General features: G+C 45.9%; 2 protein-coding genes across 5 annotated transcripts in view; both read right to left on the reverse strand.

Moving 5' to 3' along the window:
- The window catches only part of COMMD1 (copper metabolism domain containing 1), a 62420-nt gene extending 54613 nt beyond the window's left edge, over positions 1–7807 (reverse strand). For 2 of the 4 annotated variants that reach the window (XR_010997897.1, XR_010997896.1), the window contains exon 1: positions 7589–7807. Coding sequence is in view for 1 of the 4 variants with exons in the window: in XM_068186451.1 (XP_068042552.1) it covers positions 7589–7783 (195 nt within the window). In the remaining 3 variants the exon portion in view is untranslated. The remainder of the gene's footprint in view (positions 1–7588) is intronic. The other 2 variants (XM_068186451.1, XM_068186452.1) reach the window with 2 other exon arrangements.
- A 1212-nt stretch (positions 7808–9019) lies between these two features.
- On the reverse strand, positions 9020–13480 carry CRLS1 (cardiolipin synthase 1). Its single transcript, XM_068186450.1, has 7 exons — positions 13198–13480; positions 12772–12909; positions 12191–12320; positions 11638–11723; positions 11214–11282; positions 10801–10892; positions 9020–9357 (listed from the first exon to the last, which is right to left on the reverse strand). The coding sequence occupies exons 1-7, from the start codon at positions 13477–13479 to the stop codon at positions 9270–9272; spliced, it is 885 nt and encodes a 294-aa protein (XP_068042551.1). The 5' UTR covers position 13480; the 3' UTR covers positions 9020–9269.
- Positions 13481–14605: the final 1125 nt, after the last annotated feature.

Consider the following 14605-nt stretch of genomic DNA (forward strand, 5'->3'; position numbering starts at 1 on the left):
CACTTAAGGCTAAAAACTGGACAAGTTGGCTGTTATTTCACATTTTCTCTCAACAGTATATTTTATGTCTTGTTTTGATGAGATTGTTGCAGTCTATTTTTGCTTACATGAAATCACATATAAACCAGCATTGTAAAGAGGTAAATATAGAATATGCCAAAGAATTAGAAGGATAAAAAAATGCATTCCAAGATCACTGCCACCTTTAAAAATTAAACTTGCAGTCCTCAGGCACAGCAGATGAACAGGTACTGAACTCCACTGGGAACTGAGAATGAGGAGGGCGTCCCAGGCTTGCTATACAATTCTAAAACTACCAACTTTATAAAAGACAGAATACTCTGAATTAGATCTTGGCTATCAATCAGAACCAGGTGCTCGTGCACTGCAAACAAAGCAAAAGGCAAGTCCAACTTACTTGGCTCCAACAGTCCAATTTTTAAATAGTTGGGTGGCTAAAATAAGTAAAGGAAAGTTTGGTTTCCTTGTTTATGACTGGTCAATACAATGGTAAAAAATTATGGAAAACTACTGTGCTTAAGCTTCAGGTATTGAGAATAAAAACCAAAAATACCTTCCTCTCAAAACAAACAAACTGCCAAAACAAACCAAACCAAACCAAAACAACCACACAAAAGAAACCAACCAACCAAAGCCCACAAACCAACCAAGCCAGTTTGGTTTTCCCAATAATAAACTTTTAATCCTTCTCAGTGGAGGCCATCAATGTTCCACTCAATCTTACTTACTCCATAAATTAAATCCTATCCTTAAAACTCATAGTGTAAAACATACATTTATAATGACAATTATAAAATCAAAACCTAGGTATTTTAGGCCCTGCCTTTAAATAAAGTCACTCAATTCATCTTGTTATAAAATAAATCATCCCCCAGGGATATCTTGGAGCCCTCCCAGGATGCTGCAGCTAATCCTGACTGCCCAAGGAGGCTCTTGGGGAAATACAGAGGAGCCACTCAGCAGCTCAAGCTGTCAGATGTTCTCACTTGATAACTTCTGTCCATTGGGTTTTAGGACTAAAATATAAATGAAAAAGGACTTCATGTAACATTTGCAGTGCCTGGTACTTTGTGCAACTAAAGCTTTCCCTTTTTCTTTTTTTTTAATTAAATATACTATTGAAAAAAGAAATGTCATCAAAATGTTGAAGAAGGCAGGCTCCATCATATTTGGTCACCAGACTGGAAGAAATCCAGAGCACAAGCTTCAAACTGCAATAATTCTAGCCATACAAGCAGATTCTAGCCATACCATACAAAATTTTCAGTCTGGTCTGCATTTTTTTCTTTTTAATAAGTTTTTGGATATACTGCACCCAGTTGCTACGCACCAGCACAGTCAAAAATCTAAATTACATCATGCCAAGATTGTAGCTAAGTGTTACAAGGAATTAAAAAATTCAGATGTTCAGCTTGTAAAAAGAGTGAGATGTGTCATCCAAATTTCCTTTTCATACACTAGGTGTGAACTTCACTGGCTGAAGCGCATACCACAGCTCCTGCATCTTTGACAGAGTTCTGTTCAATGTGTTAACCACTCTGAAGAAAGAAAACAAGCAAGAAAGGTCTATTATCTGCTCAGCTGTGGCACATTCACATGAGACCACTAAGGTTGAAATGAATATTTTTACTTCCTTGACACCACCAGTTGGCTCCTGGAGTAAGCAAGAACTAATCTTCCTTAACACCAGTTGTAGGAGACACCATTTTTAGAGTATTATACAATAAAGAACAAAATTTCAGCATTGAGCCTTTCCTTTTACTCTTTCTTTATGAATCAAATTGAAGACGAGACAGCTCAAGTTCTCCTCTTTTCAGAGTCCCACATTTAAAAGAAGAAAGACAACTCAGAATAGTCCAGAAAAATCACCAGTGCTGTGAGATGATAGCACTGAGCTTCATTACTCTCTTCAGCATTTCCCACACCCTTTGGGGAATGGAGCCTTACTGGTACTGAAATAAAGGCATGAAACTACATGTGAAGCCTAAGGGAGTCCTTCTCCCTTTTCAAATATATTCCATACAGCATGTGTTTGATGAATACTAATTAAGCATAGTAAAAGCATTTGATTTGGAATAATGATCTTCAAAGGCAACATCTGACTCCCTGTTCCTCAATCAGAGTAGACTCTTGTTCAGGTCAAGAGAAACACCATGGGGATCAGGTTGGAATAATGAATTTCAGCACAACCAATATATTTCCCTTTCTGTGCATGGGAGTGTTTGTGTGCACACACCCCTCTACATACACAGAATATGTTGCTCACAAACACACACATATCTGTGTGTAATTATGTAATCACACCTGTAGGGTTTGGGGTTTTTTGTGAGAAATGGTGCCATTAATGATGAAAAGGCTACGTACTTGCAACAAACTAAACCATACCTTTGGGTGGGAATGTGGGAATCAGCAGGACATGAAGCACTGCCACCACCAGGGAATCCACCTTTCTCAGCAGCATGCTGTTCTGGAAGTCCATTAATTGGCAATTAGCAGATTTAAAATGCAGTAGGGCATTCTAAAACTCAGAGGTAGTGCAGAGGCATTAGACAGAAGAGCCAGTACTGACCTGCCTGCTCTAGAAACACACAGGTAGCACCAACCTCCACAACTGGGGCAAGGCAACCAGATCTCTGCTTGCAGAGATGTAATCAACACCCTAATTAGGGGAGGGAGAGAGACAGAGAGAGATCTGATTCTTGTTTGGGCAATACCGAGTCTACCACACCTGTTATACATCAGTGATGCAGATCTGATGACGTTTCTTTAATTTACCACTTTTCCGTAGCTAAGCTTAAAAAAAAAAAAAAAAAAAAAAAAAAGCACTGCAAAAGGTCAGGTAAACCATTAAACCATTAAACTTCAGGTGAGCCATTTTCACTGAGGTGGCACAGTCACAGAATATCAGCACTTCACAATCCCAGATAAACGAGCCTCTCACAGAAAATACCACTCATTAAATGGACAATGTCCAAAGGGTGGAAGCCCTTCTGTTGGTCTGCCTGGAGGATTTGCAGATGTAGTTGAGGTTTGTAATGCACAGGCTCCTTGTTCACACCCTGCTGTTTAAAACAATGCTCGTGGTACAGAGCAGCATCACCTCCAAATCCCACAGCCACCAGCAATACCACCACCTCCTACACATCTCCTCAGGAATCACAGTACCACTGAAAACAACACCGCAAATGTCAGAGGCTCTAACAACACTTTTCTCCAACTTTTGCAACTTGAGAATTCACGAAAAAGTCATGAAAAAAAAAATCCCTAATGATGCAGGCACACTGTTCTTTCTAGCTGACATACCTAAGCAACTGATCTTATCACTCCTGGCAATGTTCTTCAACCTGTTCTGCACCCAACCTTCCTCTCCACTTCATTGCTTTCAAGTATTGTATCCCTCCACTTTATGTGACCTGCCAGCTGTGCCAGCTCCCTTGCGAAGTGACCACACGTACACCAGCCTAAAAGCTAAAATAACCTCCATGAAAAGCTGCAGGAGTGCTCTGGGATAATCCCGTGCACATTTTCATCACTGCAATTCCAGTAAATGTTACATTTTCTACCCTCCTAAGACAATGCTGAAAAAGGGGGAAAAAAGAAGTAATAACTGTGGGATTAGAGTTCATACAAGAAAATGTATGCTGCAACACCAGGCACTGGTGAGCTGGCAACTGAGCTGTGCTCAGATTTGCTAAATTAAAAAAAAAAAAAAAAAGGCTAGGATTTTTATTTAGTTGTTCCAGGCAAACATTAATTCAGATCATAATAATTTTCTCATGCATGTCCTATTATAACATATAGACATTCCCTCCCTCACAAAATTCTGTGCAAAGTTATTAATACATTTTCACCTAGCCCAAAAACAAGTAGAATTATGCATTATAAGCCCAGCCATTCACTGGAGTGAAAAGTGTAACACTACATGGGACACATTTTTGGGTAGAAAATAGGGGACAAGTACTTGTTTCCTTTTCCCTGAATCAAGAAGAATGAGTTTGCTTAAAAGATTTTCTTTTTAGTTAGCAGATGCAGGCACAACTGCAAATCTAAGTGGCAGAAAGCAAGCACTCTTCCCTATTAGCTCTTCCAAAATTATTTTATCTCAGATTGAAGCTGCTCTCCATCTCAGCCTGCCAGAAGTTTGGACAACTGCAAAGCGCTCCAGAGTTCATGACCCAGCCCACACATTTGAGGAATCACAAGGTATCTGAGGAGAGGGAAGACCAGCAACTCTTTTCCCTTATTAAAAAATGCAAGAAGTCATTTCTTTTCCACCAGTTAGCAGCAGAAATTGTTAGCAGAACTTGTTTCTGTTAGCAGAAATCCTTGCTGAAGAAGCAGAGGCCTTTAAAATCCTCCACAGCTGAGGGAACCTTCCAAGTGTTTTTCTGCTGTGACTTTTCCCATAAGGGCAGGTCCCTGTTATGAAGATCGAGTTGCCTTTTCCTTCTCAAACAGGGGTAAAAATGGCTTGGAAAACCCTCTCGAGGTCACAACAGCAACTTCATAGGGAAAGGGCTGCAGTCCCTAGCAGGAGGGTGACAAACTTAAGGGACAACACATTTTATATGCTGGATATCAAACTCTTCTTATTACTGATATAATATTATTTAGAAATAGAAATATATTTAACAATATAGAATATATAATAATATATATATAATACTGTAATATGTTATAGTATTTATATAGTCTATATACCATTATTATATTGTATAATATATATTATATTATATAATATTATATATATTATATATTATATTATATAATTATATTATATTACATTACATTATCTATATACCATTTACATACCAGGATATTTATTACAGATGGTAACTTCCTCAGTACTTTTGAAAAAAAACAAACAAAAAAAAAAAACACCCAAACAAAACAACTTCTAAATCAAATACACTAAAATAGTTCTACTCCTCACGCTGAAATTTTTATTATTATTTAGCCTACGTAAAGTTTGTTCCGAAGCAGAAGAGTGAAGGAGGACACTTGAAACCCAGCAGCAAAGGATCCCTTTCAATAAATGCAAGAGGTTACTGCCACCAAAAGGAAAACAGCGGGATTACTCCACGTGGAAAGGAGCTATGACCGGTGGACTAATACTGTAAATTAAACTTATGTAAGAAGCAGACAAATGTAGTGCTTTAAGCAGGATGAAATAACCTTTGAAAAACCCAAAAAAGCTGGGGGTGAGAATTCACAAAAGCTGCTCTCCCCCAGTTTCTCAATGATTTGCAGCCTTAAGGGACAGGAGGCTGGGAAGGATGAAGGCAGAGGGCAAAATTAACAGTACAATATTGGAATTGTATGGTTCTCCAGGGCCAGCCTTCCTAGGGTTTTGTCCTGCCTTCCAGGATATTCCACACAAGAAATCAGATTTTTTTTTAAAGTAAATTTAATGAAGAAACATGATTTCATTACAAAATAAATGTGGCATTTTAGAAAAGAGGTCAGCTGATCCCTGCATATTCAGCAGAGGGATGGGCAGCAAAGGAAGCAGGTGGAAGAAGTAGACCATAATTACATATTTTATAAACATAAACTCAGCACTACTGTCTGTATAATCCAGGGGGAGAAAAATTTCAATATTTCATTGCTACAGTAAGACTTTTTATTCATCCCCATGCTTTGCACGGGTGGAATGCAGAAAGGTACTGGGAAATCTTGTTTAAGCTCAGATCCAGTGAAAGCAAGAAGTTGATTTATGGTCCAGACCCATGTTTACTGCTTAGAAGTCACCAACTACTACACCAATTAAGTCACAGGGGAAATAAATCTCTTTGCTTCTAGACTTTCTGTTGTCATCCTGCTGTTTGCTCCCCTTCCTCCACCACCCAGAGGAGGAAGGAAAAAATAAAACCACAAAATGTAACAAAGACATGTTTTTCCTCCAGCTTCTGTAAATTTAATCATGCAGATTTTTTACAATCCATTTAGCAGCAAAACTGGAATAAATATGCTCAGAAATTCACAAGGCAATTGACAAGGAAGGGAAAAGGCAGATCTTGCAGTAAGTTTTGCTTCCTCGGGTGCTGAGGAGACACCAGCACCCAAGAGTGCATCCAAACACCAAGATGTTGTAAGCACAGAGGATCCCTTTTGAAGTTTGCTGCTATCAGCAAATACACTGTGACACAAAACCCCTCCAGGTTTCAAGTCAGGGAGACACTAAAAGAGGAAGATAAGGTTAAGCCTCCCTACTTCCAGAGCAGAGTCCTAATATCAACCTTCTTCCCCAAAGTTGGCAGGTGGGAAGGAAAGAGGACCCTCAGAGCGACCAGAAGGCCAAGGGGTTCTTTTAGGATGCTCTAGAGCACAGATCCTATAAGGATCCACAGAACTCAGGTGTCACTTCCTTTTAGTTACCCACCAGAAAAAAGCCCTCAGACAAAAGCAGAGCGCCCTAAAGGCATCAGTGTTTAGGATTCAGCTTCCACTGCAGGCTTCTCGGGGCACCACGTGAATCCGACCATTAAATAAACAACAGAACCTTCACAAAGGCAGAAAGCGAGAGACATCATCCTCATCGAATTCCAAATCTCTCAGATCTATTTAAAACTAGAGCACTTTTATAAAGCTGGCCAATCCAAGCGTGCATTTACCCACAAGGTGGCGGTGGCCATCCAAGGATTTAGCACCTGGAGGCTCCCTGAGCCTCACGCAGCTCTCGGGAACCACACAACGCCCTTCACTTTGAACGGAGACCAAAAGGCTCCATATTACGGGGAAAAACATCTTCTCTCTTGCACAGAAAGTAAAACGTGTTGCCTAAGCAAACCGGCTTGCCTCATGGCTGGCGGTGCAGCTGTTCGCACAAAGGAACGGTTCGTGCTTCCACGAGCGCAGACCCCCGAAGTGCCGCCCCTGCCGTGCCCAGCGCGGGGCCCGAGGGGCGGCCCAGAGCCGAGGCGCGGGCTCGCACAGGGAGCGGAGCTCTGCGGGGCCAGGCACCGCGGCTCCCGGCGCTGCCCGGCGCTGCCCGGCACCGCGGCTCCCGGCGCTGCCCGGCGCTGCCCGGCACCGCGGCTCCCGGCGCTGCCCGGCACTGCCCGGCACCGCGGCTCCCGGCGCTGCCCGGCGCTGCCCGGCACCGCGGCTCCCGGCGCTGCCCGGCACCGCGGCTCCCGGCGCTGCCCGGCCCCGCGGCTCCCGCCGCTGCCCGGCACTGCCCGGCACCGCGGCTCCCGCCGCTGCCCAGCCCCGTCCCGTCCCCAGCAGACACAGCCTGTGCTGGAGAGCACTGCCCAGGCGCTCCTGGAGCTCTGCCAGGCTGCTGCTGTGCCCAACCCCCGCTCCGGGTGAAGAACCTTTTGCTGATATCCAACCAACCCTCCCCTGACACAGCTTCAGGCCGTTCCCTCGGCTCCTGTCCCGGCTGTGCCCGCTCGGGGATGGAGCCGCAGGTGTCACCGCGGGCTGGGCTGGGCAGGGCACAGCACTCTGGGCCCTGCACCCAGAGCCCCCCGGAGGGGTGGGATGCCGAGCACCCGACGGAGCGGCTTCGCCCAGAGCGGCGCCTTCCCCCCGCAGCGGCCCGGGCCCGCGCCGCCGGTACCTGCAGGAGGCCGCCCATCTTGGCGCGCAGAGCGCGGAACTCCTCCGGCGGCGCCTCGGGGTAGAGCTGGGCGCGCAGCAGCTCCTCGGTGATGCCGGCGGTGCCGTGGAAGGCGGCCTGGGCGATGCCGCTCAGCAGCGCGCTCAGCGGCCTGGAGCCCTCGGGCGGCGGCGGCGGCGGCTCGGGGGCCGCCATCGCGGGCAGGGCGGGTCCGCGGTACGGCGGCCGCGCGGGGCCAGAAACGCTCCCCAAGCAAACGCCAAGCACATGAACCAGAAGCCAACAGCAGCAGCTGGGTACAATGAACCTCCGCTCCTTGAACTGGCCCTGTCACGGAAAATACTCCACTGCTCATGTAGTTTAAGGAAACGTCCACACGTTTTGTCCTCTATCCTTTGCTGAAAGGTGCAGGGTTGGCTATTAAAGACAGTTAAAACAAAGGTACTAATGAAGAGCAAGTGTTTTCTCTGTGCACCATTTTATACAAGTTTCGATATAAAGAAAGCATTCAAGTGCTTTGTATATACAAACACAGTCACAAAAGAGATTGTTGTGCTCCCCTACAGAAAGTTTTCTCTGCTAATACAACAGTGGTATTATTTACCTCCTGATTTCAGTCATTGAAACCCTTCATAATTGCACTTTTTTTTTTTTTATGACATAAAAGAAAAATCATGTTGCCCACAAAGAGAAAATATGAGCTTATGATCAACTTGACCTGTTCTGCCTTGTTCTTTCCTCGGTTTTGTAGGCAGAGAACAAGTTGTCCTTGCATGAGGGGGAGCACAGAGCACATCTTGAAGCTGGAAGTACAGGAAGAAATAACAGCAAACACATCTAAAAGTTTCTTCCACCATCCCCATTCATTTAGACAGTATTTTAAATGTCCTCTTCAGCCATTGTTATTTGGATTAAACAACATCTTTAGAAGCTTTAAAGCACCTGGAGATTACAGGATTTCTTTCAGTCCCTAGAAATGAACATATAGGATGAGAACCTTAACTCCGTTTGGGTACAGACTCCTCACAGCAGCATGGACCTTTCTCAAAAACCCCGAGTACAGTTCATCACTGCTCATCTTTAAAAACCAAAGGGAGCAGGGCAGGAGCTCTTCATGGCTTATCAGTATCACCCATGGAATATAAAGGAAAATTTCTCTCTGCTTTGAATTTCTGAAGACACTGTCCCTCGCTGACATGCTTTCTTCTGCTGCAGCCTGAGGTGAGTCATTAAGTCCTAATGAGCAGTGCTGGTTTACTGACTTGGGCTGAGGCACAGACTTGTTCCTGTAATTGCCTTTTCTTCTCAGATACCAGCGTACTCAGTGCCTTGCATGAATATGGCAAAAGAAATCTGGTGCCAAGTGTGTGTCTTGACTTCAAAACCAGCATAGAATTACTCAGAATGCACATGGCAGCAGCAAGTAACCCGTGTTTTTAAGAATTATTTATTTGTTTTTGTAAACAACCTCATTTTTTAAGAAATTAAAAATACATCAAAAAGTCTGTCTCTACATATATACACAGTACATGTTCAATTTTCACTTCATTGTGATGCCATGGTTTAAGCAGAAAAACAAAGAGTGCTTTGATCCAAAACTCAGCTGCAATACCACCACCTCTAGGGGCACAGCACCTTCCTGCCTTTCCAGGAACACTTCAATTTTATCACCTGGACCCCTTCACTTGTTCTTGATCACCTGGACAGTTTTCCTGCCATAGTGGTAATAGCTGTAGGCAGACGTCACCGTTGTGAAAGCTGTGATGCACCTTTGGGGAAAAGAGTTCCTCTAAGTCATGTGGCTCAACGGACAATAGAAAAAGTGCCTTTTTTTTTTTTTTTGTTTAGCATCTGTTTTTAACTACACAGTCAGGAACTGTGCTCCACAAAAATGCAGCTTACAGTTTATAAGCTGAAATTCAGTGCTATGGGGAGGATTAGATAAACAAAGGCTCTGCCATGCAGTGGTAAGCAGCATTCTTCAGTGTAACTGCATACCAGGACACATTATCACCACACCAGCACTTGCTTTAGGGAAGGGAAAATAAAAGATTCAGCATTTGCAGTCTACATAACTTTTACCAGCTTGAGAACTGACAGATGTGAGAAACAATTCCTTGGTAGCATGAGCAGGGAGCATTCAAACCAGTCAGGACTCAAACTTACCATTTTCACCAAGTCCCAAAGCTAAAGAACAAGTTCCTGCCTCAGCCTCTTTTGTTCCCCCCAGACCACAGATATCCCTAAATGAGCAGTGCTCCTCTGTCTGAAAGGCTGAGGAGTCACTGCTACAGCCCTGCCTGCCCCTCTGAGCTCCCTGAGCACTCTGCCAGGGAGTTTCTGAGAGTATCCACAGAACACCCTGGCAAATTACACCCAGAGGCAACTCTAGATTTTGTCTTACCACCAGGATAAAAAAACCACAGAGTGTTAAGATCAAGGTTCATTCATAGTTCCTTAAATGCTTCTTGGTTTGGGGTTGGTGGTTTTGGTTTCTTTGGTTTGCTTGGTTTTTTTATTTCCCTAGAAGACAAGTAACACTGGATTTTGCACTACTTTAAACTAAGTTACCAAGTAATTCTGACATCTGCCATTCAGAACTCTTTGTTCTGAACTCTTGCCAAATAGCCAAGGAAAAATAACTGCACTCATAACAGCTGCAGTTCAGACTCAGTTCAGCTCTCCAGTGACAGCAGAAGGAACAGCATTTCTTAAGGAGTGAAGCTCCTTTATGCCTGCTCTTATTCCATCCCTCCCCTTCCTTCCTAAAGTCTAGCAGGAATCACCATTTCCCCATGTGCTTTTCAAAGAGGCTGCAGAAACCTGGATTTCGAGACAGCAGCATAAAGCAAAAATAAGAATGGATGTTATTACTGACCCCAAGGTTGCTTTTTCAAGGACACTTTTGGCATGAATAAATGAGGAATCCATGCAGCCTTTCTCCCTGCTCTTATTTTCTCCACCGATCTGAACTTATGTTTTGCCTGCCTACCCCAAAGACTTGTTTCTAAGCTGTAATTCCTGGATCTTAACTAGTTTCATTAAGTACCAATAAATATCTAGTTCTGGTGTCATTTAAGAGGAAAGGTGTAAAAATTCAGGCATATGGGCTTTTTGCATCTTCTGGGCACAGTTTTTTTTCTCGATTATCAGTTTCTTTAGGAGCACATTAAATTATCTGGGGAAAAAAAAAAAAGTAAGACCTTAGTTACCATAATGTCTGCAGATATATGCTGTCCACATAATTGAAAACAGGTGCTGCTAAAGAAGCTGCCACCAAAATCAGCTGAACGGCTGTGTTCATCTGAGAAAAGCAAAACAAGAACTGTGAGCAACATGAGGAAGTACAGTGCAAGAAACACCAACATACACTTTTATAACTGCTTTAAGGATTAGTCTACATAAAGAAAATGTATTTAGAAACCTCCTTAAAATAAAGCATCTTACTCTCTCAAAATTAGCACGTGCTCTGACAGAGTATAGTTGAAAACATTTCAGGATCTATGTACAGTTGGCACAATTTTGAAATTGTACTCAGCATTAGTGGTAAATTATCCCCACCCTCCAAAGCACACAATTCCTCAAGCACCCGGAGTTATCTTTTGTAACGAGTTATTGCTCTTACCTTGCTGATGAATGTTGGTTTTAATTGTGCAGTAGCATAACAGGGGTTAAAATACCTACTCAGTGTTCTCTGTTGGGGGAGAAAAGAGGAAAAAAAACATGCAGCCCTTGTACATTCAATCTGATATCCCTGTTCACATGATAAAGAAAAGGCAAATGAAGAATTACACTGCTCTTTTTTAAGATTTATTATTACACATCACACACAGGAAAAAAGTTATGAGCAGCTCTGACTTATCTTTACAAACCATATTTTATTAAAACACTGCTCTGCTCAGAAATCTGCTTGGCAGAAGAACAAGCATTACACCTTGCAGCCGTCAAGTCTCAAGATGACAAATCTCTTGGTCACAACTTTGCTATTAATTAAGCTTATTAATCTATTTTTTTGTTATGATTACAGGTCTTTAATGCTGTGCACTCACCGGTGGAGAAAGAGTTTTGTATCGCACGTAAAAAACGGCAGCAATGAGCGCCGCATCCCGCAGGATTATCATGGAAGTCAGGGGAACTGCAAGACCAAGCCAACACCAGCCAGTGAAAAACTGTGCCCATGACTGAAGGGAAAACACAACCAAAAAAACAGAAAACTGGAAGCAGGACGAAAACAACCACTCCCAAATTCCCCTGAACGAGTTCTATGCGTTGCTGAGGATGTTTAACACAACTCCTGAAAGGGTTTAAGCTGAAGTCTTAAAACAATCCAGTCCATGAAAAACAACTTTATAGGGCTACTAACTCCCATCGCTTTAAAGAAAGAGCACTTAAAAATGGCAGTACATGCTAGTTGCTTTTGTATGTGGCAGCACTTGCTTCCTGTGGGGTCCCTTTGGAAGTGTTTAATGGGAGCAGAGAGCAGCTGGCAAAGCAAGAGTTCCAAGAGATACGGAGTTTTCCTTCTAGAAACACAAGAAATGTTGCTACACATCAACTGAGCTTCCTTACCGCATCTAGAGCACACAGCTGCCATTTCCTCACCTGGGATAAGATTTGCACAAGTTAAGCTCACGTAGAGCACGCTGATGAGGATTTTATCCGCCAGGGGATCGAGAGCACTTCCCAGTGCTGATTTCTGATTAGCCCAGTTGCGTGCAATAAATCCGTCCAACTAGGAAAACCAAAATTCAATAGCTCTCTGTTAGAAGAATATGAAGCAAAATAGCTCAGGTACGTTACTTTAGAGAAGTATTTAATGAATGACATCGGGTAAAACAGCGAGTTTAACCAGGATAAAATGTGACACCTCTTAGCTGATACTTGTACCATTTAACAGACCACCAGGAGCACAAGCACTGAGTGGCCAATGCCCACCTGGGGCTGCTCAGGGAGCCCTGACATTCCCCGTTCCTCCCTCAGCATTAAGTCCCCTTCAGGCACCCGCAAAAATTCCCTTTGCAGCACCACAAAGGATAAAGACAGCATTCCTAGCAAGCAACACATCTAACACCAAATCTGTTTTATCCGTTTCCATTCTCCACCGGAGTCTGTTCCAATGCGTGCCCACGGGGTCCCCGCGAGCCCGGTGTTCCCGAAGCCTTTCCGAACCGATGCGGACATACCAGGTCTGTCACGCCGGCCAGGACAAACACACCGAGCGCAACGTTGAAGTTCTCCTCAACAATCAAATAGCCTAAAACTGGCGCCAGACCCATTCTCGCCATGGACAGGATATTTGGGATGGTCCAGGGGTTTTCATACTGTAAAGCAAGAAACGAAAAAACTTCAGGGCAGGAACTCCAACCCCGCCTTGGCACGTAACAGGAGTTTTAATCGCGACAAATACTTTTTCCGCTCAGCTAGCCAGAAAGCCTGGAAAGTTCTTGGAAGCAGCCCGCTGCTTTCGCAAGGCGCACGGCCTCCACCTGCTGAACATTAACTTCGCCTTCGAGAGGCCAACACGTCGCCGCCAGAGCCGCCCCGGGGGGAGCCTGCCCCGGCCTTCCCACACCTGTCCGCCCGCCCCGCGCCCGCCGTCCCTCACGTACCAGCTCGGCGTAGGGCCCCGCGGCGCCGCGCTCCCGGCGGGGCTCGGGCGGGGCGGCCCCGCCGCTGAGGAGGCGCCAGGCGGCGGCGGGTGCGCGCAGCAGCCGCGGGGGCCCCGCGCCCGCGGGCAGCCACGAGACGCCCCCGCCGCGCCGCCCCCCACACACCGCCGCCGCCGCACCGGGCCGGCCGCCCAGAGGCCTCGCTCCGCCGCCCGGCCGCCTCCGCGCCGCGCCGCGGAGGAGCCCCCAGGAGCCCCTGGCCAGCCAGGCGGCGGCCAGCATGGCGCGGGAGAGGCGGCGCGGCAGAGGCGCTGCCCGCGGGCCCTTACGCGCGCGGCCGCGCTGCCCGCGGGAGCGCGCGGCCTCGCGCCATCCGCGCCGCGGGACCGGGCACGGCGCGCCAGCCGCGCGCGCGCCGCGAGCGCTACCGGGGACGCGCGACCTTTTGCGGCGCTTTGCGTCAGCCCTCCCACCCCCCCACCCCCGCCGCCGCCCCTCCGCCGGGCCGCGCGCTTTACGGCAGGCGGCCGAGCTGGGAGCGCGGTGCCGGGAATGCGCTGTCCCGGTGCTCTCCCGCCGCTTTCCCGCCTGCCTGCCGGCCCAGGCTCTCCCCCGGCGGCCCGGGCTCATCCCGCTGCTCCTCGGACAAGCCCGTGAAGGAGGAAGGGGAAGGCTTCCTTTGCCCTAAGGCGCTTCAGCGCGGGTGCTCTCTGGTGCTCGGTGCCTGCTGCTGGCGCTCGCTGGCCCGCGTTTACTGTGTGTCGAGGAGAAACGGGGATGAGTTCATTTCGCAGGCGCAGCCCTTTGTTTGCTGCCGAGGCGCGGCCCGGGCCCCAGCCCTGTACTAAGCCGAAATCAGTCTCTAACACCGACTTGCGATTAGCTGATAGAGCACACCCTGCCCCTAAAGAGTTCCGATGGAGAACGATCATTTTGTACCTAAAGCATTTCATCTGGCTGGCCAGTTTTCCGTTTCAAGTACATTTGGTCCCTGATGTCCCTTAAATTACAGGGTGAGGCACTAAGTTTCAGTATTTCGGCTTTTGAAAGAGGGAGAACAGAAGAACCAGCACTGCAGTCCTGATTTTTAAAAGTATATTTTTCTTTGCTTTAAAAGTGTATTTTTTCTTTTCTGTTGGTGGTTTTTTAATTCTTACACTGAAAGCTGCTCGGTGCCATTTCACTGCACCAGACCATGGCTCTGATTTCATCAGTCAGGAAACATTCAGCACTCCTGCCCTGTGCTGAACACACACGGTTCTGTGTCAGGAACAGCTACACAGAAACAAACAGAACCTGCCGGTTGAACAAATGGTGTTTCTCATATATAAACTTTAATGGGAGTCAAAATCCAATCCCTGCTTTACAAATTCAATATTGCAATAAGGGTATTTTCTTAAATCACACT

The sequence above is a fragment of the Anomalospiza imberbis genome, chromosome 3 (genome assembly GCF_031753505.1).
Source record: "Anomalospiza imberbis isolate Cuckoo-Finch-1a 21T00152 chromosome 3, ASM3175350v1, whole genome shotgun sequence".
Classification (NCBI taxonomy): Eukaryota; Metazoa; Chordata; class Aves; order Passeriformes; family Viduidae; genus Anomalospiza; species Anomalospiza imberbis.

Excerpts from the sequence above, each read along its gene's own strand:
- CRLS1 (XM_068186450.1), bottom strand. The coding sequence starts at position 13,479 with ATGCTGGCCGCCGCCTGGCTGGCCAGGGGCTCCTGGGGGCTCCTCCGC. Across the intron at positions 12,321-12,771 it reads TGGCCGGCGTGACAGACCTG|TTGGACGGATTTATTGCACG; the intron begins GTATGTCCGCAT and ends TGGTTTTCCTAG. Across the intron at positions 11,724-12,190 it reads TTGTGCAAATCTTATCCCAG|TTCCCCTGACTTCCATGATA; the intron begins GTGAGGAAATGG and ends TTGGTCTTGCAG.